The sequence below is a fragment of the Rhinopithecus roxellana genome, chromosome 1 (genome assembly GCF_007565055.1).
Source record: "Rhinopithecus roxellana isolate Shanxi Qingling chromosome 1, ASM756505v1, whole genome shotgun sequence".
In the NCBI taxonomy this organism is placed as follows: Eukaryota; Metazoa; Chordata; class Mammalia; order Primates; family Cercopithecidae; genus Rhinopithecus; species Rhinopithecus roxellana.
Window position 1 is genome coordinate 125,794,503 of NC_044549.1, and position 21,988 is coordinate 125,816,490.

Consider the following 21,988-nt stretch of genomic DNA (forward strand, 5'->3'; position numbering starts at 1 on the left):
TAATTTCTCCAGCTAGCTGCTAGGGAAGGAATGTAATTTTGTTGTCTGAGGCACTGATTCCTTGCTCCCCCTAAAGGCAGAAATGGAAGTTATCTTTCCCCACAGAGGGCTTCCCCCTCCTCCTCAGAAGACTCAACTGCCCTTCCTGCCTGCCTCCCAGCTACCCAGGTTCCGGGTCCCACATCATTCCTCACTGTGATTCAGTGCAGTCCCCAACGGAAGCAACGTGCCCACCCTCGTCTGGGCAGAACCCTTTTCCTTGCATTCTGAGATCCAGTGACAGGGCAGTGCCCCTAGAGGCCGGGTTGGGTTGCGGCTAGCTAACATTGGGGTCCCCAGCCTGACTCTCTTTGCCCTCCTAGGACCCTGGCCCAATACCCACAAACAAGGATTTCTCAGGTTGGGATCTCTGTGAGGCATCCATTCATTTCCAGGGTCTGGTCCTTAGTTAATACCAGTGGACTGCCTAAACTGAAACTGGCAGAAGGTGGCCAGGGGAGGGGTCTGGACACAGTGGAGAGTCAGGAGCCTGGGATTCTTATTTTGCTCCTGTTAAGATTTTCCCTGTGACCTCCGGAATTCCCTTCCTTCCCTGAGCCTGCTTCTTTATCTATAACATGAGGGGATTGGACTGGATGCCTTATGGCTTAGCCCTGTGCTAGGAAGACGGAGAAGGAGGAAGGAAAAGGAGCGCAGAGCCAGTGACACCGACAGGCGATCCTGGGAAGCCAGGTCCCTTCCCTGAGCCTCAGCATCCTCATCTGCAAAATGGAAATTGCTAATAGACTAAAAGGCAGTTCTGAAAGATGGATGAGAAAGGAATATAATGACTCAGGGTAGAGCCTGCAAAACAGTGTGGGATGAGAAGATGCAGGGACTGGTTTCATAGAGAGAGCAGGGTTTTAGGACTGGGGGAGGGTGCCAGGACTACAAACTGACTGCTTTGGGAGATCCCAGAGGGAGCATTCTGAAGTCCTGCATAAGAGATGCTGTGCTGTGAGGGGTGAGGGGTCGCTGGAGGCCAGACCAGGGCTCCCAGGAGTCCTGCATTGAGAAGGGAGAGAGTGGACACAGGAAGGCTGCGCCTCTGTCCAGTCCTGAGGCTGGGCGCGCACACCAGGCCCTTCGAAAAGCTCACATTTTTTCCAGCTTTTCTCACCCAGTATCACTTCCTTTGTTAAGAGGAGGGGGTGGGGGAGGAGACGGAGGATGAGGAGGGAGGGGCCCGCGGGTGCCGCCGCCGCCCCCGCCCCCTCCCGGTGTGCGGAGCCCGATTGTCACTCAGCTCCCGCGCCGGGGGCGACAGAGCCGCCGGCGCCCGAGTCGAGTCCTGGCGAGCTACCATCCCTCTGGACCTTACAGGCCGGCCTTGGCTTCCCCAGGAATCCCTGGAGCGAGCGGCTGCTGAAGGCGTCAAGGTGTGGGGGCACTGGGACAGAACAGCTCAGGTAGCCGGGAACTCTGCTAGCTTTGGTGACCTTGGGTAAGTCTGAGTCTCGTTTAGCCCCTGTGGCTCCCCAATGGGGGTGCAGGAGAGGGTTGAAAGAAGAGACCGGAATGCCCCCTTGGGGCAGGCCATGGGCAAGGGTACCCGACAGAGCGGGACCCGGGGACTGCTAAGATCCAGGCACCAGACGGGTCTCAAGTGGGTGGCGCAGGGCAGGTGCGGGCACGCTAGGGTATAGGGAGAAACGCCCCAGCCTTGTCCTGGGCTCCGTCCCCAGACCCACGTCTGCTACCCCAGTCCCAGGTGCGAAACAGGGGCGCTACCTCTTTAAAAGTGTCCAGGGCTGAGTCTCTGCCGCACCATGTGATTGCTTGAAAGGCCGGGCTGGGAGCTCCGCGGCGGGAGCCGGAGGACTATGAGCTGCCGCGCGGTGTCCACAGCCCAGCCCAGCCCTACCGCGCGCGGCCCGGAGCTCTGTTGCCTGGAACTTTGGGCACTGCCTCTGGGACCCCTGCCCGCCAGCAGGCAGGATGGTGAGCTCCCTGTATCCTGTTCTGTGCACGAGGGTGGGCAGAGTCAGTCATGGGAGACCCCTCTGTGTGTGTGTGTGTGTGTGTGTGTGTGTGTGTGTGTGTGCGCGCGCGCGCGCGCGCGAGCTGGGAGCTGCCTCACACCTGATAAAAAAGCCAGTGGAGGAGTGAGCGCTGCTATTTTAAGTTGCTGAATGGAACCTCTGAGAATGATAAAGGGAAGGGACAAAGATTAGGCAGAGAAGGAGCCAGGTGTCCCTCCAGCCTGGGTAGGAGCTGCATGTGCCAAGTGGGACACATTTCCATGGGGTTACCTGGAGTTCCAGGGCAGCCTGAGCTCCCTGCCCCCCCCCCCGCAGACAGGCTTCCCCATCCCAGGCTTCCCTGACCACACAGGTGCTTGCCTCGTGCCCCTTGGTGCCCGTCTGCTGATGTGCCCAGCCTGTGCCCGCCATGCCGCCCTCCATCTCAGCCTTCCAGGCCGCCTACATCGGCATCGAGGTGCTCATCGCCCTGGTCTCTGTGCCTGGGAACGTGCTGGTGATCTGGGCGGTGAAGGTGAACCAGGCGCTGCGGGATGCCACCTTCTGCTTCATCGTGTCGCTGGCAGTGGCTGATGTGGCCGTGGGTGCCCTGGTCATTCCCCTCGCCATCCTCATCAACATTGGGCCACAGACCTACTTCCATACCTGCCTCATGGTTGCCTGTCCGGTCCTCATCCTCACCCAGAGCTCCATCCTGGCCCTGCTGGCAATTGCCGTGGACCGCTACCTCCGGGTCAAGATCCCTCTCCGGTAAGTCCACATCCGCTGAAGGTACTCACAGCACTGCATGATGGCTGGCTTGAGGGCCATCTAGAAAGGATAAAAGGTAGAGCATAAGACCCCAAGTAAGCCAGATGTTCTTTGGGCCATTGTGCTCCAGTCCTCACTCTGCCTTCCTGTGCTCCGCTCTGCAGTGCCAGAGAAGCAGGAGGGGGATGGGTGGCTGGAGGACTGGACTGTGAACTTACCAGTGCCCATGACCTCAGAGCTGAAGCTCTTGTAGCCAGGGAACCTAAGGCTGCCTGTCAGGCCTGGGGTGGAGGTGAAAGATTTGGAGGAGCCACTAAGATGGGGTTTCAGTGAGTGCTGGGTAGGAATGAGCTGAGCTCTGCCAGTCCCGGGGAAGAGGAAGAGAAAGAGGCAGAGAAGAGATTTAGGGTGCGGTGGGAACATAATGAGGGTGGCACAACAGGGGCAGGAGCGCCGCTGCTCTAGCCAGACCCCAGCAGGCTTCCTGAAGGCACGCTTTGGGGGTCTCTTGTTCACCAGGTATCTCTGTGCTAGCCAGCTGTTCCTTCCAGGGCTTTCCAGCTGAACCCAATGGTCTGATTACCTTTGCCTCACTTCCACTTATGGGATCTCTGTTATAGACAGGAGGAAGGAAAAATGCTGGTGCCTACTCTTCTTATTGCTGTTATGTTGCAAAACCATGTCTTTGCTGGTCATAGTAGAGGTGCTTGTGCTGCTTCCAGGCAGCACTGGGATGGGTGGCCTGATGGTGCCGTCCTCAGTGTGAGTGTCCAGTCCATGTTGGGGCTCCCTGCCTGGAGCTGCCAGGCCACAATCTCATCACCAGGCAGTGCCTTGGGCCACCAAGTGCCAGCGAGTGCCTGGGCATACTGCCAGGGACTGGCCCTGCTGGGACGCTCTTGTGAGGCGTGCTTGCCCCTTCTTTGAATTCTTGCCCCCAGTAGATTCCTTTTCTCCTAGGGAGCTCTGACCATCTCCAGCACCTGCCACCCCCGGCATAGCTTCTCTGGGATGTAGGGCCTCTGACCTCACTTGGCCCCTTGCCTGGGTAGGCCTAGGGACCCATGTTTCTCCCTTTGTGTTACATTTGTGCACATGTAACTTTTCAAAGCCTTTCTTACATGCATTATTTTTTCCTGTTATCATCATGCTGCTGTAAGGGAGGTGGGACAGGAGCTTTTAAAGGGGAAACTAAGACGCAGAGGGTCTCCTTGAAGCTCACTCGGAGAGAAGTGTGATCTAATTATCTGCCTTCCTTCCTGATTCCCCCATGCCCAGCAGCTTGATGCCAGTCTCTCTGCCCTGTCTACCTCCCTCCGCCCTCCAGGTTTTCCAGAGAAGGTGGGGTGAAGAAGGGAACGCAGCCAGAAGCCCCATAGGCTCATCCACTGAGGGGCCCACATGCTGCCATTAGTCCTAGGTTGCTGCTGGGCTGCACATAGAAAGCTGGTCTCAGCGCATTAGAAGAGCAGGGCCTCTGAGCCTGGCCATTATAACAAAGTGTTGCCACATTTGGAAACTCATGCAGATGTTCAGCTGTAGGAAGGCTGCTGGAGAAATTCTGTCTGCTGAGTGCTAAGGTGTGCCAAAGGTCCTGTGTTGCAGTGACAGAATGTGCCCTACTTGCCCTGTGGGGCTGGGATGGCTGTGCTGGTGGGGACAGCAGGCTTATTCCTTCAGGAGGCAGCTGCTGTGGCTTTGGAGCTGGCGTCCTGGGGAGCTGTCTTCTGAGGGTGGAGGCAGGGGCCTGCACAGAGGCTGCCGTGGGCCTGAGTTCAAATCCTTGCTGGGAATTTCTAGCTGTGCAAAAGTCACTTATTTAACCGCTTTAAGCTTTAATGTCCTTATGTATAAAAGGGAACATTAATAATAGTGCCTACTCCCTAGGGTTATTGGAATAATTTAATGAACTCATATATGCAAAGCACTTGTATTAATATTATGCCTAATATATGCAAGCCATAGGGAGGTCTTATTTGTAGTTTTATTGTCACTATTAACATACAGCTCAAGTGTGGCTGGATAGGCAAGCCCTACTCCTGCCACTCACGCTCTTAGGTGTCTTTCGGTTTCAACACATATACACGAAGAAACACACACACAAACATACACAACACATCTCCAAGGAGGTGTCTAAGTACTGTTAAGTTATATCTATACATATTTCTACTCCTCTGGTGGAGTGTTGGTGCCTCAGGGCAGCAACCACATCTTACTTGTTTCTGCAAATTCTTCAGAATGCCCAGCTCAGTGTCTGGCACATCACAGACCCTCCATAAACATTGATTGAATTGGCCAGGTTTCCGGAGCACACACAGTTGAGCCTCAAGCAGATCTTCCAGAAGTCTAACCTCTCACTTTCTTGCTGTGGGCTAGAACTGTCCCCACTTCTGATTCAGGGCCATGATCACAGATGCCCCCACCAGCCTAGCGTGGCTCCGTGACAGCCACACAGCAGCAGTGCCCACGAGTGTCCTGGCACATTGGAGAGGAGCCTTTCTCCTGAGTTAGGGAAAGGCTGCTGGGGCCTCGCTTCTCAAGCAGGGATCCTGGCTGAGGTTTTGGGCCATTCTGGGCTCCTGCGTGCCACTGCCCAGGTCCCCTTCAGGAGGAACAACATGCTCTGTTCCTCTCTACGTGGCTGGAGTCAGCAGGCTGCTGGGTCCTTGAAACCCCCCTTGGCCAGAGGTCCCCGGGCACCAGGCTGGCTGTCCTGCCATGCCAGTCAAAGGTAGATGTGGCCCTGGGCACAGAGAGTCGTACTGATTTAGCATTGGCGAGGTGGGTCTGGGGCACCCAGATACAGGTGTCTGCTGGCTCTCACCAAGTGGGGCGTGGTTTGGTCAGTGAACCACGAATTTTCTTTCTTTCTACTTGGCAGAAAACCAAGAGAGAAAAGAGATTCACATCATATAATATGATCCAGTTACAAACATTTTTTTTTTAAAAGCTCAAATTGTTGATTCATCAGTAACTGTGGTCATTTGCTTATGGTTTGCATGCTATTTGCATAGCACCTCCACATGCTTGGTAATTGAAACCCTATTCCCCTCAGCTCCTAGTTCTAGGGAATCTCTATCATTTGTCCCCTACCTCCTCACCCAGAGTTTTCTTGGTGGCACTCTGTGGCAATTTGGTGCCTACTCCCGGGGGCTAGTTGTAGAGAAGGGTGCTAACAGAGGGCTCCCTGACCAAACCTCTCTGTGGGAAGGAGACCCCAGCAAGGGGGCTGTCCATGGCCAGCTGGGTTGGAGTGGAGTGAGGGGTGGTGGGTGTTTGCGAGTCAGGCAGATCTGAGTTTGAACCTTGCTCTGTTACTAATTAGCTATGCAACCTTTGATAAGTTATTCAGCCTCTCTGAGCCTTTCCCCTTCACCATCTGTTAAATGAAGGGGTTGGAGGCAGAGCATGGTGGCTCATGCTTGTAATCCCAGCACTTTGGGAGGCCAAGCTGGGTGGATCCCTTGAGACCAGGAGTTCGAGATCAGCCTGGACAACATGGTAAAACTCCATCACTACTAAAAATACCAAAACCAAATAGCTGGGCGTGGTGGCACATGCCTGTAATCCCAGCTCCTCGGGAGACTGAGGCAGGAGAGTCGCTTGGACTTGGGAGGTGTATATTGCAGTGAGCTGAGATCACGCCACTATGCTCCAGCCTGGGCAACAGAGCAAGACTCTGTCTCAATATAAATAAATAAATAAATAAATAAATAAATAAATAAGTAAATAAATAAATAGAAAGAAATAAATGAAGGGGTTGGATTTTAGGTCTCTGAGGTTCCTATCAGCTCTAATTCTGTATTTCTTCCTTATCCTGACTCCTGCCAGTGCTGTTTTGTTGTGTTGTGTGTTTTAGCTCCTAGGGAGTGTATGCTAGGAACAATGCTATGTTTTTAATATACTTAATCTCATTCAATGTTCATAGTCTCACTAGTAGAGCTTATTGTTACCCCCATTCTATAGACAATTCTTTTTTTTTTTTTTTTTTTTTTTTTTTTAAGACAGTCTCACTCTGTTGCCCAGGCTGGAGTGCAGTGGCACGATCTCAGCTCACTGCAACCTCCACCTCCAAGGTTCAAGTGATTCTCCTGCCTCAGCCTCCTGAGTAGCTAGAATTACAGGTGCATGCCACCATGCCCAGGTCATTTTTTGTGTTTTTAGTAGAGATGGGGTTTCACCATGTTGGCCAGGCTGGTCTCAAATTTTTGACCTCAGGTGACCCACTTGCCTTGGCCTCCCAAAGTGCTGGGATTACAGGCATGAGCCACCTCCCCTGGCCTCTCTATAGACAATTATTTAGCTAAATTGAGGGCTAAAGCTTGGGGAGTTTCAGTAACTTGCCCAAACAGCTTGTCAGGGGCAGAAGCAGGATTTGACTCTAGGCCTAACAGATGCCTTCAACCAGTAAGCCCATGTGTATCTTGCGTCAGCCCAAGAAGCTGTAGGATTTTTGGAGGAGTTTCTAGGAAGCTGTCAGTAGGGTGATTTTTCTCCTCTGATCTTTGCCAATGACCTCTACACACTGCTCAGCCCCCACCCAGCATCTTCCCCTCCCTCTACCTTCACTCCAGTGGGCAGTTGAGCCCTTGGCAGTCCTGCCTCTGTCCACAGCTGGAAGCCTGCCCCACTGGGCTGCTGACCCGGGGAAGCATAGCAAGGAGTGGTGGAGGAGCCCGGCGTCCTGAGCCGGAGGGGGGAAAGAAATCTGGTAAATTAGGGCATGTTCACTTTTAGGCATCAATTTAGCCCTCCCCACCCTGGCTAGCCTGGGCTTTTCTTGACAACCCTGAAATGCCTTGTGTGCCGTCATGCCCCCGCAGGTGACTGTCTGTGGCTTGTGGGTCCCAGAACACTTGTTCTCAGGTCTTGCCATCCGCTTTCAGAGAGGTAGGCTGTCTTCAGATCCTGTGTCTAAGGATGGATTAGTCATAGGGCTGGAGTGTCTGAGAGGGAAGAGGAGTTGGAGGAAGCCCTGAAGCCCAAACTCTCACACTTGTGGACTGAGGAGGAAACCGAGGTTGGAGAGAGGAGAAGCTTACGCAAGATTACTTGGCTGGGAGTTCTTTCCTCCTCTCATCTGAATACTTGCTCCTCCGCCTCTGATGTAAAAAACTTGAGCAGAAGAGCTCTTTGCAGTCACCCGCCCCTCAAGGAACAGAAAAGGAAAATATGCAGCCTCAGTGGGTGAAGTCAGCAGATCAGTGGCAGCTTAGAGGGGAATGAAACTGAGGGAAATTACTTTGTGATTGAAAAATAATTTCTCTGAATTAGGGATAGCCTTCAGGTGGGTTAGGCCAAGCAGCTTGCTGGGCCAAGGGAGAACATGGCCTTTAATTGAAGAGGCATCTGGACTCCTTTCAAGTGTGAAAGCTTCCCCCAGCTGGCGTCGCGTGGCTTCCCGGAAGTTTCTGAGTGCCTGAGGAGCAACCTGCCGAGGTGTCAGCCCTGCGTGGAAGCCGGAGAATGGCCAGGATGCCTTTTACCCAGAGGCGGAGCTGTAGGGACCGCACCCTGACGTTTGCTGTTTATTTCTGAGCATGAAAGTAATCCATGTTGATTGTGAAAAATGGAAGAAAGAATAAAGACGGTAAAATCACCAGTAATTCTACCACCTACAGAGAACTACCATTAACATTTCGGTGTTCCAGAAAATTTTTCCACACACATGTATATATAGATATATTATTTTTACATATTGAGAACATCTATATATACATGGTTTTATATCCTATTTTATTCACTTAACATTACAAGCATTTCCCTGTGTCAACTAAAATGATTTTGTAAGGATTTTTATGGCGGTATAATATTGGATTGTATTATTACTCATCTTTTGGGGCTCAGCTAAAATGGGCTCTCCTTAGGGGGGCCTTCCCTGAGCCCCACCCCACCTGGACCAGGTTAGTTTCCTCTGTTAGGCACTTGGGTTGAATCTCCTTCTCCTTCCAAGTCCACCACTCATCACCTGGGTTGCTTTCTATTTAATGTCACTCTTTCTGGGCGTGGTAAGTTCCCAAAGGCCAGGACCACATCTGCTTACATACTCCCATTTCCCCATGCCTGGCACAGAGCAGGCATGCCGGAAACCTTTTTTGAATAAATGAATATTTGAATATCATATTTTATTTATGCATTCTTATATCACTGGCTAATTCAATTGTTTCTGATTATTTATTGTTATGAAAAATGCTTTACTGTGTAACAAACCTGCACAGGTACCCCTTAATCTATTAAAATATAAGTTGAGGCTGGGTGCGGTGGCTCACGCCTGTAATCCCAGCACTTTGGGAGTCTGAGGCAGGCAGATCATTTGAGGTCAGGATTTCAAGACCATCTTGGCCAACATGGTGAAACCTGTCTCGACTGAAGATACAAAAATTACCCGGGCGTGGTGGTGCATGCCTGTAATCCCAGCTACTTGAGAGGCTGAGGCAGGAGAAATGCTTGAATCCAAGAGGCAGAGGTTGCAGTGACCTGAGATCATGTCACTGCACTCCATCCTGGGCAACAGAGCAAGACTCTGCTCAAAAAAAAAAAAAAAAAAAAAAAAAAAAAAAAAAAGAAAAGAAATTATAAAATCAAACAAAAAAACACTTTAATGATTCACATTGTTCATGGGGTCAGAGCCAAGTCAGAACCTGGGCTGTGTCACCCAGTAAATAGCATAGGTGCTATCTGGAAGGAATGCCTTGTGAGGTTAAATATTTCCCAACTCCCTTTACTCCAACTCTCCTTTCTCCCTCACCAATGTTACCCACACTGCAAATCCCCAGGGGGCATTTGGCATTCTTTAGCCCACTTCCCCTTCTGGGCGGGGTTGGGCAGGACTGTGTGGGTCCCAAGTCTAGTCCTTATTGCCTGGTCTCTTTCCTGAAGTCCTTGGCATCCTGATGGTGAGGAATCAGTGTCCCTGGGAGAGGACTTGGGATGAGGCACATCTTGGTTGGCCTCATTCAGCAAGTGGGGACAGACACACAGAGCAGAGAGGAAGGAAGTGGAGAGACATGGCTCCTTGGGCGGCGTGAATCACTCCTTTAACCTCAGCCTTCTTAATTCAAGCCCAGAGGGAACTATCACCTGCTACCGTCCAAAGAAAAGCCTGGCAGGTGGCCGTGGGGATAAGGAGAAGAAGGAGAGGCAGGCGGGTGGGTCTTGGCATACACATCCTCTTAGAAATACTGGCTTGAAGGTGGGCAGGGAGATGGGGGCAGCTGGCAAGGGGCTTCCCTGACCCCAAGGGAGAGGACATGGGGGTACCTTCTCTTGCCTTGCTCCTTATCCTGGAAGTTTATTCCCCAGCAGAACTGCAGAGAGGTGTGGGGCTGAGGGGCTGGCAACATCCATTTATCTATTTTATAAGTGTGCTATGAGTACCTGCTATATGTCAGGCACTTTGCCAGGCCTAGGGATACAAAGATGGGCAGGCTGATCTGGTCTCTACCTCTGTCTGACAGCTCAGAGTCTCTGCTGAGATGATGGATTCCCACGGAACAAGGTGGCCAAGGAGAAACTCTCACCCCACCTGTGGTGGGAGTGGGGATGGCAGGAGACTAGCAGCTGATGCCTTGCAGAGCTGGGCTGGGCAGCTGGATCCCACTCCACACTCACTCCATGCAGCCCGGGTTGTGTAGGAAAGGTTCTTTGAAATTACCTTCTTGCCTCTTGCTTCCCCTTTGAGAGAGGAGGGCAGCTGACTTGTCCCTACACAGGGCCCTGGTACAGATAGACCTACTCATTCATTAACTCATTCATTTGTTCATGTATTCAACAAATACTTATTGAGTGCCTCATAGGAGCCAGGGTCTGTTGAGATACTTTCATCAATAAAACAGAGATCCTCATGGAGAATGAATTCTAATGAATTGGAAATCAGATGCTAAATAATAAATGCAACACCTAAATCAGGTAGAGTGTTAGAAGCTAGAATGTGCTATTGAAAAAAGAAAAAGGGGGCAGGGTAAATGGGATTGGAGATGCCCCAGCCCAAAATGGGGCTGGGAGAAAGGGTTGCAACTTTAAACAGGGTGCTCCAAGAGGCTTCACTGAAAAGGCACCATTTGACCAAAACCCTGGAGGCGAGGGAACGTGCCATGCATATATAGGGAGGGCATGCCATGTAGGGGAAAGAACTAGAACAGAGGCCCTAGCATAGGAATGTACCTGAAGGGTTTAGGGACTAGCAAAGAGGCCTGTGGGGCTGAGATGGAGAGATAAAAGGGGAGAGTGGTCAGAGATTATGGGCCACTGGCCCAGGTACAGCATGGAGGCCACTGGAAAGACAATGGCTTTTACTCTGAGGGGAATGGGGAGCCATTGCAGGATTTAGAGCAGAGATGTGACATGATCTGACTTAAGCTTTAAAGGATCACTCTTGTTGCCATGTTGAGAATGTGCTTTAGGGACAAGGGTGCAAACAGGGGAGTAGTTAGGCGCTATTGCAGTGATTCAGGTGAGGGAAGACGGAGGTGGCTCGAAGCTGAACAATAGCAGAGGAGGTGGTGAGAAGTGGTTAATTCTGGATGTGCATTTAAAAATTTTAACTTTTAATTCACTTTGTTATCAAAGTAAAAATTTTATCCAGTAAAGTGCACAAATCTCAAATGTTCAGCTCTATAAAATTTTGCATATGTATATACCTATATACTACTACCCCGATCAATATTTAGGACACTTCCAGCATTGTACAAGGCTCACTCCCAGTCACTACCCTCCAAAAGGCAACCTCTGTTTTGACCTTTATCCTTATAGATTGATTTTGGTTGTTCTTGAGCTTTTATAAGTGGAGTCAAGCAGTTTATACCCTTTTATGTCTGGCTTCTGAAGCTCAAAATTCTTGCCAAGATTCATCCCTGTTACTGAGTAGGATTTTTCCCCTCATTGCTGTTAGAATTCATACATTGTATGAATGTACCATGATTTGTTTAAATTCATGATGTATTTTGAAAAAAAGCCAAAGAATTTGCTTATGACTTGGATGTGGGAATTTTCCTATAGATTGGATGTGAGAAAGAAGAGTCAATATGACCAGACTTTTACTTCTAAGCAACTGGGAGGATGGAGTTGGCATCATCTAAGGTGGGAAAGGCTGCAGGTGGTGGAAGTAAGAAAATGAGTTCAGATTTAGACATGCTGACTTTGGCGTGTCTAACAGATATCTGAGTGGAATGTTGAGCAGGTGGTTGGATATATAAGAATGAGAGGCCTGGACGGGTGGTTGTAAGTGTGAGAGGTATGGCATGTAGATGGGCTTAAATCCATGAGGCTGGATGAGGTCCCCAAGAGAGACAGCGCAGATACAGAAGAGAGGAAGACCAATAACCGAGCATTGAGAAGGTGGGAAAAGAGGAGGCACCAGCAAAGGAGACTGAAGGAGAACTCCAGACACAGGAAGAAAACTCAGAGCCAGTGTGGTGCCCTGGAAGCCAAGTGTAGACATTCCACCAAGGAGGGTCGACGAATGGGTGAAGTGAGGTAAGGACCGAGAATTACCACTGGATTTTGCAAGGCCATTGGTGACCTTGACAAGGGCAATGTCAAAGGAGTGATGGGGGCAAAGCCTGAATGGAGACGGCTCAAGAGAAAAGAGGACTGGTATCGAGTACTCTTGAGGAATTTTGTTGCAAAGAGAGCAAAGGAATGGGGCAGTAGCTGTCAGGGGAAGTGGAAGCGAGCTGTCTTATGCTGGGATTTTATTTATTTATTTATTTATTTATTTATTTATTTATTTATTGAGACAGAGTCTCACTCTGTTACCCAGGCTGGACTATAGTGGCATGATCTCGGCTCACTGCAGCCTCCGCCTCCCGGGTTCAAGTGATTCTCCTGCCTCAGCCTCCCAAGTAGCTGGGATCATAGTTGCATGCCGCCATGCCTGGCTAATATTTGTATTTTTAGTAGAGACAGGGTTTCACCAAGTTGGCCAGGCTCGTCTCAAACTCCTGACCTCAAGCGATCCGCCCGCCTTGGCCTCCCAAACAACTGGGATTACAGGCGTGAGCCACTGCGCCTGGCCCCCTGTGTTGTTTTTTAAGATAAAAGGGAGGTTAGTGAGTTTGTGTGCTGACAGAAATGATCCCGCAGAGAGTAAAACACTAGTGATGAAACAAAGGAGAGAATTTCTAAAGTGATGTCCTGGTTTAGGCTAGTGGGGCATACATGGAGAGACTGGCTTTAGACGGGATCCTGGAGGCTCTTCTGTGGCAACATGCAGCATCTGTGGGTGCAGATGCTGGTAGGTGAAGCTCTCTCCTGATTCTTTCCATTTTCGTAGTGAATTGGGAAGCAAGGTCACCAGCTAAGAGTGAGGATGCAGTAGGAGGTGTTGGAGAGAGCAGCAAGTGTGAAATAATTCTCTAGGAAGTGGGAGAGTGACTAGGCTCAGGAAGTCTAGTGTAAGTGAGGGCAGCATGAAGGGCCCCCCTTAAGTTCGCGATGATGAATTTGAAGTGCAACTCAGCTGTGTGGCTGTGTGTTTCTCACCAGCCACGTTCAGCTGCACGAGCCCAGGCGTGGAGGAGGCAGAGAGTTTATTCCTTCATTAACTCAGAATGCCAGATTCATGATGAGATTAAGGACCTTACCACGGGCAAGAAGGGGACCCGGGTCTCTGCCCTCATGGAACTTAGAGGCTAGCAGGGAGCGAGAGCCCAGGGACACACCAGCAAGCAGGTGCCTTCGACTGTCATTTGTGAACTTAGAGGGAGCCGTGCTGGTGTTCTCTGGGGTGGGCCCTTGTTGGTTTCTCCAAAACCCCACATGACATCCAGAGAGACCCACCAGGGCTTCAGTAAGGCCTTGGAGGCCTTGTGGTTCCTGCTCAAGAGTTTGGATTTTTTTCTAAGTGCGCTGTGAAGCCTCTGAGTGGTTTAAGCAGGGAATGACATAATTCAAATTACATTTTAAAAAGGTCAAAAGTCCTTGAGAAAATATTAGCAAATCAAATCCGGTGATATAAAAAGGATAATATATCACCACCCGAAAGGGTTTATTCCATCTAGGCAAGGGTGGTTTAACATTTGAAAAAAATCAATCAGTGTCATTCATCACACTAACATAAGAGAGTCACTCTGCCTGCTCTGTGGAGGATGGGTTGGAGTGGGGTTAGTGGGGTTAGAGAGGATGTAGGGAGCCCAGTTAGGACTGGGGGGCAGCAGGTGGGGCTTGAGGCAGGCAGGGAGTGGAGGAGGCCGTGGAGATGGACAGAACTGGAAACATTTCAGGCATGTTAGAGTTGGAACCAACTGGAAATGGGTTGAGGTGTGATGTGGGAAAAGGAATCCAATGTGACGATCCATGCTTATGGCTTAAGGCACTGGTGGATGGTGGTGCTGTTTCTGGGGATGGGGTAGGTGGGGAGGAAGAAGAAATTGGAGGATGATTCAGATCCTATTAGGTATCCAAATGGAAGCACTGTGATGGCAGGGCCGCTGGTGTCTTCTCCCTCACCACTCCCCAGCTCTCCTCCGCTGATGTGGTCAGGCGGAGGGGCTCTCTCTTGCCTCACACAGCCTCATGGAAGGGTCTCTTAAACACCCACCAATCCAGACATTCTCAGATGCCTTCAGCCACTCCAGCTGTTCTCTTCCCACCTTACTTCTCAGGAAGCCATTGCTTTCTCAGACTGGGACCACAGCAGTAGGAACACGAGGCTTCAGGCTCCCTGAGGCTTCCAGAAGGAGACAGCAGAGTTGGGGGGCCCTCTGGCTAGGCTCCTTTAGAATGTGGCACAGTGGCTTCTGGGACATTAAGGCCTCCTATCCCTACCCCAGGCCTCTGCCCCTCCCCAGTAATGCTTAGGAGAATCCTGGCCTCTGCATGCCTCCAGGGTCTCGTTTCTCATCATTGCTGGAACCCAGCCAGTGGTCTGCATTGTGGATTGTGTTAACTCCTGCACAGTGGTTCCTACTCTGACTCGCAACAATCAGGGTCCTCTCATAGCTGCTGTAGAGCACTGAGTGGCCCCATTTCAGCTAATGTAGCCGAGAACCTGGTCAATCAATAAGCAGGCAGTGACAAGTGCCAGCTCTAGCCTGGCCCTGATGGCAGAGCAGGAGGGATGGGGGAGCCCCAGGGTTGGCATGGGGGCACGCTGTGTCCCAGTCATCCTGGCCTGCTCGTGGCAGCCCTGTCAGCTCCTACATGCAGAAATCATCTCCTTTTGCCTCATGTAGCAGAGAACACTTTGCACTGCAGTTGGCAGGGTTGGTGTGGGCGGTGAGAGCCAGACCTCCCAACTCTCACCATGCACCCTGCTCTCAGAGGCTACCAGTTTCCAATTCTCACTTCCCCACCACTGGGAGAGCAGGGGCTGAGACTCTAGCATGGCAAGAGCCGGTTCTCAGCTCCTTTTCTCTATGCCAACAGAACTGAGGGCTCTGATGCATACCCACCCTGCTGGAATGGTAACGCACCAGTGATTCTCTCGGAGGCAGGAGATGGGATGGTCTGTTTGGAAAAAGCTCCTCTAACCTGGATTTTTTTTTTTTTTTTTTTGGAGATAGTCTTGCTTTGTTGCCTAGGCTGGAGTGCAGTGGCACGATCTCGTCTCACTGCAACCTCTGCCTCCTGGGTTCAAGCGATTTTCCTGCCTCAGCCTCTCGAGTAGCTGGGACTATAGGCTGATGCCAGCACGCCCAGCTAATTCTTTTCTATTTTTGTTAGAGACGGGGTTTCACCATGTTGTCCAGACTGGTCTCAAACTCCTGGCCTCAAGCGATCTGTCTGCCTTGGTCTCCCAAAGTGCTAGGATTACAGGCATGAGCCACCACGCCCGGCCTAACCTGGATGTTTTTAATGACCCCCCTTTCCAAGAGACGTCTTCCTCCTGCTGCTTTACAGAGACACTCTAGTGAACTGAAGGGTAAGAGCAGTCTCCCCAGGCAGTCAGACTGGAGTAAAAATCATAGTCCAGGTGCTTAGAGCTGTGTTGTCTTGGATAAGTTGCTTAACCTTCCTGTGCTGCTTCCATTTCCTCTTCTGTAAAGCAGGATTCATAATGCCTCCTTCCTAGGGTTGCTGTGAGGCTGGGAGATAGTGTACGTTCAAGGGCTGGCACATAGTAGGCACTCCATAAGTGGGGCTGTTACTGTTGTTAAATAATCCAAAGTCTGTTTTTTATTTACCACTTGATGTTATGTGACCACTGTGATCCCTGTGGGTTCAGGTCAGTGTCAAAATGATTTGCATGCACTATGAGGGCAGGGCGTGGTACCATCCAACTCTCCTGCCCATCGTAACCAGCACCTAACGTGTGTCTGACTGGCACTTAGTAGGTGGCTTAATCAATGTCTGTGGAGTGAAGAAATGAGGGAATGCTCCAATGGAGGAAGGACACCTTAGTGGGGAAGACTGAGTAGCCAGGTTGGGAAGAAGTCATTTGGATATTTTATATTCACCTACAGAAGACAAAGGCAGGTAACGGAGAAGGAAAGGTTATTTAATTAAAATATCCCTAAGAGTTCAGAGGGTGGGGTGCACAGAGGGGTGAATGGGGTCACCGGAGCTTGTACAGCAAGTTAGGGTGTGAGTATCTTGGTCTCCTGACTCTCACCTTGGCTCCCTGCTGTCCCCATGCTGCCTGTTTGTATGTGGGGAGGAGTGTTGATGTGACTCTGCTTCCAGGGTGTGAGTAGTTCCTCCTGATCCCCCCTTCTCTTGGATGCCTTGTCCTGTCTGCTCCTGGTGGGGAGCTGGCTCTGAGGGAGCTGGAGTGAGGGCTCTCCTGGGGCCTGGCAGCTCTGTAAATGGACTCTAGGGAGGAAATCGTTCCGTGTGTTTGGGGACTCAGCAGGCTGTGCCCAGCACACACACCTGCCGCAACGCCCTGTTCTCTGTAAACACAACCCCCAACCCACCATTATGGTCTCCTGGGGCCATAACTGGGAGAGCTGATAGAGTGGACTTGATAACAGTGATGCAAACAACATTCAGAGTGGCTGTGTCAGGTCCCAGGGGCTAATAACAGCTTAGAATGAGGGGTGTTGTCTTAGTCCGTTTTCTGTTGCTGTAACAGAATACCGCAGACGGAGTGATTTACAAAGAAATAAGTTTATTTGGCTCATGGTTCTGGAGGCTGGGAAGTCCAAGAGCATGGTGCTGGGATCTGGCAAGGGCCTCCTTGCTGTGTCATAGTGGAGGGCATCACATGGTGAGAGGGCAAGAGCGTGTCAGCTCAGGCCTCTTGTCCTCTTCTTATAAAGCCACCAGTTCCACTGGGGGGACCCCCACCTTGATGACCTTATCTAATCCTAATTACCTCCCAAAGACCCCACCTCCAAATGCCATCAGCATAAGAATTTGGGGATTTAAGTTTTCAACACATGAAATTTGGGTGACACAGTCAGGTGTGAAGGCATGAAGCCCCCCTCCACCACCACCTTTAATCATGACAGGAGGCCACAGTGGCTTCAGGTTCTTAGTGGGGTGTGTATTCACATATGTACACCCGTGTGTCTATGTGTGTGTGTGTGTAGGGGGTTATAGCTTTTTAATCTTTATTTATAAGTCAAAAAAATGACATTCTTGGCTTCCAGACCTTTCATTCAATTCTGCTTATTCACTTCCATGCAGCCCCTGCCCCTAGTCCCTCATTCTCCATGGGCCAGACAAGAGTCTAATGGTTTCCTGTTTGTGCCCCACCCATTAATCCTTCTTGATGTAGTTTACATGTTCAAGTCAACAAGTGTTTTCTGACGGCATAAGTCTGTCCTCAAGGACGTAGACCACAGTCAGTGTGGAGACAGACACGTTTCCAACTGCCGCAGTGGCAGGAGGCCTGAGCAGGCCTGGCCCACGTCCAGGCACACAGTGCAAGGCCACCTCCCCGGCCTGAAGGCGCAGCCCCACACCTCCTTCCACCTGTACTCAACACTCACTTTCCTTGTCTCCCAGTCAGTCTCTTCTTAACCTGTTTAAGAGTTATGGAGAATGATAAAAGAAAGGGATTTGACATTAAGACCACCTCTTACACACACACACACAGCTGTTCCCTTCTCTTGTCTAATTTCTACTTAGTCTTTAACACTCAGCTCAGATGACGCCTCCCCCAGGAAGCCTTCCTTGTTTTGGCTGCATGTTCCCACAGCTCCCTGTGTTCCCCTTTAACATAACCCTTATCAAATTGCACTGACCTGTGAGCGATTTGAAGGTGGGGTCCAAGCCTCTTCATCTCTCTACCCACAGTGGTGGATGGTTTCTGCTGTTTCAGTATTAATGAATCACTGAATGAATGGTAATAGTAGTGGCGCTTGTGTGCCTAGGATTGCTAGGCCCTGTGCTAAATACTTTACATAGATTATCTTGCTGAAATCCTTGCACAATTTTATGAAGAGGCCCTAATAGTATTTTATACTAATACATTAAATAATATATCCCCATTTTCCACATGAGAGAGCCGAGACTCAGAGAAATTAAACTACCAGGTAACAGCCACACAGCTAAGTATAACCAGAGTTGCTGAATGAATAATTGAATGCATGAATGAAAAGATCTGTACTTGAGCCTTGACTCCAGTGCTTGCTGCTGGGTGACCTTGAGCAAATCACTTACCTCTGCGGGTCTCAGTTTATAGGATGGGCACCATTCCAATCCCCGCTGCGGAGTTGTCTGTGAGGCAGTGCTCTTGGAAGGGCAGGGAGAATGGCTTCATTGTTCAGGGGTGAGTTGGCTCTGAGTGTGCCTGTGGAGGGGTTGCCCTGACAGGAAGAGTAGGGCCTAGAGAATGTCCCCTCCCCGTCTGTGCAGACTTCAGCTGTGGGAGAGACACCGACTCACACCCACCTCCAGTGCAGAGGCCCCAGAGCCACCTCATCCTCAAGGGATTCCAGCCCAGTGCCAGCGTGCAATTCAACCACTGTGGGCTCCCTCCCCGCCATCCCCAAGGCGTGGCTCCCTACCTCATGTGTCCGGGAGCTTGAATTCAGTCCACAGTCAAGACTTGAAGAAAAAATGTTCAAAGGAGGAGAATCAAGGACAGGGGAGGCCCCCACCCCTCACCAGACTTATAAACCAATGTGTATAAGAGGTGGCCTTGATGTCAAATCCCTTTCTTTTATCATTCTCCACAACACCAAGGCCTAGACAGGTTAGGAAGACACTGACCGGGAGACGAGGAAAGTGTGTTGAGTCCAGTTAGAGTGAAGTGATCCCGCAATCTGCCCAGCACAGGGGAGACTTGGGGCTGGGAAAACAGGATGCCTGAACTCTGGGCCTGGGCTGCCATGGTGCCCACTTGGAGGCCACCTTCCCCTCTGACCTGCACCCTCATTAGTAAATGGGAATGGCAACCCAGCCTGACTTCTCAGGGCTGCTGAGGCAGGTCTGGCCGCCTGTAAGGATCCAGTGAGTGGTGGGTGTGTGCAGGGGCTGACAGAAGGGAAGGGGCGCTGAGAGTCACAGAATGCTGAGTGCAGCCTGGAGGGACACAACACAGCTTGGGCTTTGGAGTCTGGCTGGCCGAACCAGTCTCCCAGTCCCAGCTCTGCCACCTGCTTGCCGTGTGCCCGTGGCTATCCTCTCTGAGCCTCGGCTTCTACGTCTGTGAAGTGGAACTAATATTATGCGCCTCACGGGACTGTAGAGAGAACCAATGTGTAACCACCATCTCTCTCCAGTTTCAGGGGCTCATTCTTCTTTTCCTGCTGTTTGGTGGGAGGGAGGAGGATGGATGGATAGTGGTGGGTGTGTCTGTCTCTGTTGTGGTTGGGGTGGACAGTGTGGCTTGAGGAGTTCCTTTACAAGCCTGCCAAGGCCTGAAGTTGGCAAGCCCGGCCTTGGGGAAGTGATTGTGGCAGGGCTGGGAGGCGTATAAAGCCCTGCACTCAGGTCAGAATGTGTTCTGCCACTGCTCACTGCTCTGGGTATGCTGCCTGGGGCACCTGCCTCTGAAATGTCAGATGGGCACCTCCCTTCCTCCTTCCAGCTCCTCTGGGAGCCCAAGGGGCTGCCTGGCACTAGAAGTTCCCAAGGAAGGAAGACTTGCAGCCTGGTGGGGGAGGGGTGCCTACATGTTGGGCATCTCCTCAGTGTCAGGGGTGGCACCAGGTGACTTCTTTGGTAGCAGATTTAATTTTATTTAGTCTTGCAAGGCTGGTATCAACATCACTTCCCTTCGCCACTGCCTTCAAGGGAGTTTCTAGGCTGAGGGCAACACAGAATAAAAGATCTTGGCCAGGCATTGTGGCTCATGCCTGTAATCCCAATACTTTGGGAGGCCAAGGTGGGAGGATCGCTTGAGCCCAGGAGTTTGAGACCACCTGGGCAACATAGGGAGTCCCTGTCTCTAAAAATAATTAAAAAAATTAGGCAGGTGTGGTGGCATGATCCTGTGGTCCCAGCTACTTGGGAGAGTGAGGCAGGAGGATCGCCTGAGTCTGGGAGGTTGAGACTACAGTGAGCCATGAGCACCCCTGCACTCCAGGCTGGTTGACAGAGTGAGATCCTGTCTGAAAAAAAAAAGAGAGAGAGAGAATACAAGATCTTGCAGATAACAGAGAAATCAGCACTGCCAAGCAAAGAGGGCTGAGATTTCTGAGATGGAAAGTGCTATAGGCACGAGCCAGAGCCAGGCCCTGTCTGGCCTGCTGCCTGGGTTTCTATTGGTCCTGCTGGCTTTCTCTCAGCCTGAGTCTGCTGCCTCAATCACAGGTGCAGGGGAGCTACCTCAGGAGGTGTTGCTAGCATCATGGCAGCAGAAGTAATCCCATGGGGTCCACAGAGGTGAGAACGGCGGAGTGGGCTGGAGAAGCAGCCCAGTAGGCCCTGGGAGTGAGGCACGATGAAGGGCCCAGGGAGACCCTCTCTGCCACCGTTCCATAGGTAGAGTGCTTCACGCAAAGAGCATCGGGCTCAGAGGCAGAGGAGACTGGGTTCAGTCTCAGCTTCAACACTAACCATCCAAGCTGTAGCTGTAGGCATGCACTGAACCTTCCTGGGCCTCAAGGTTCCAACCTGTAAAGTGGCAACCACAGAACCTGTTCTTCTTAGCGCATGAGCTGGAGTGTGCATTGGATAGGATCGTTGGTTTGGAAGTGCTTTGCCAGGGGTGTTGTGATGGACTGCTATCATTTGGCTGAGGCAGGGAGCCTCTTTCCCCTGTCTTCTCCCATCTTGGTTCCTGGCCTTTCCTTTCCTCGTATCGGGGGAGGTGGCTATCCATTAAGAGAAACTGGTCTCACTGGTGAATCTGTGATGGATCCTGCAGGGATTTGTGTTCCTATTTCCTTCCTGATCCAAAACAATGCCTTTCTTTTTCTGGGCTTCCTCAGTCACCCTCTTCCCCAAACAAGGGTGGAGAGAACTCCTTTTGTGCCCGACATTTGGCTGAGTGCCACTGGGCTTTGCTACTCAAAGCATGGTCAGGGACCAGCAGCCTTGGCATCTCCTGGGAGCTTGTGAGAAATGCAGAGTCTCAGTCCCCAGCCCAGATTGTCTGACTCATCATCTGCATTTTTAAAAGACCCCAGGCGATTCACATGCACATTACAGTTTGAGAAGCTCAGACAATGCAGGATACTGCGGAATATAAAACCGCAGTCCCTGTCCTCAATTTCTTCACAGCCTCACGGGAATGGCAGTGCATGAAATACAAAACACTGATTTTAAAATCTACTCTTATAGTAATTTTGAAAGCTGGATTTGCTCACTCCACAACGTATGTTTTGAAGCATTACGTTGTACCCCATAAATATATACAATTAATATTTTTCAGTAAAAAGAAATAAAATTCCATGAAATAAGCAAACAAAGGACTTGGTAGCTCATGCCTATAATCCCAGCACTTTGGGAGGCTGAGGGAGGCAGATCATTTGAGGTCAGGAGTCTGAGACCAGCCTGGCCAACATGGTGAAACCCCGTCTCTACTAAAAATACGAAAATTAGCCAGGCGTGGTGGTGCACGCCTGTAGTCCCAGCTACTCGGGAGGCTAAGGCAGGAGAATCACTTGAACTGGAGTGGCAGAGGTTGCAGTGAGCCGAGATCCCACATCACTGCACTCGAGCCTGGGTGACAATGAGACCCTGTCGCAAAAAACAAACAACAAAAATACATGCTTTAGAGGCAGCTGGCGTAGGTTGCAATGACGATTCTGGCCACTAGCTGTATGACCTTGGGCAAGTCGCCCAGTCTCCACCTGTGGAGATGGATCCCTTCCTCCTAGGATGAAGAGTAGAGGAGGGCTGTATGCAAAAGCTCAATGCTAAATGATCGCTCTGACATC

The 21,988-nt window shown here is 50.9% G+C and overlaps 1 protein-coding gene across 3 annotated transcripts in view; it reads left to right on the forward strand.

The window, feature by feature from the left end:
* The first annotated feature begins 614 nt into the window (after nucleotides 1–614).
* Nucleotides 615–21,988, forward strand: part of ADORA1 (adenosine A1 receptor) — a 40,300-nt gene continuing 18,926 nt past the window's right edge. The window contains exons 1-2 of one of the 3 annotated variants that reach the window (XM_010378819.2): nucleotides 615–1,483; nucleotides 2,374–2,771. In XM_010378819.2, the coding sequence (XP_010377121.1) occupies nucleotides 2,431–2,771 (341 nt within the window). In that variant the 5' untranslated portion in view covers nucleotides 615–1,483; nucleotides 2,374–2,430. Of the gene's footprint in view, nucleotides 1,484–1,794; nucleotides 1,981–2,373; nucleotides 2,772–21,988 lie in introns of those variants that run through there. The other 2 variants (XM_030930472.1, XM_010378817.2) reach the window with 2 other exon arrangements.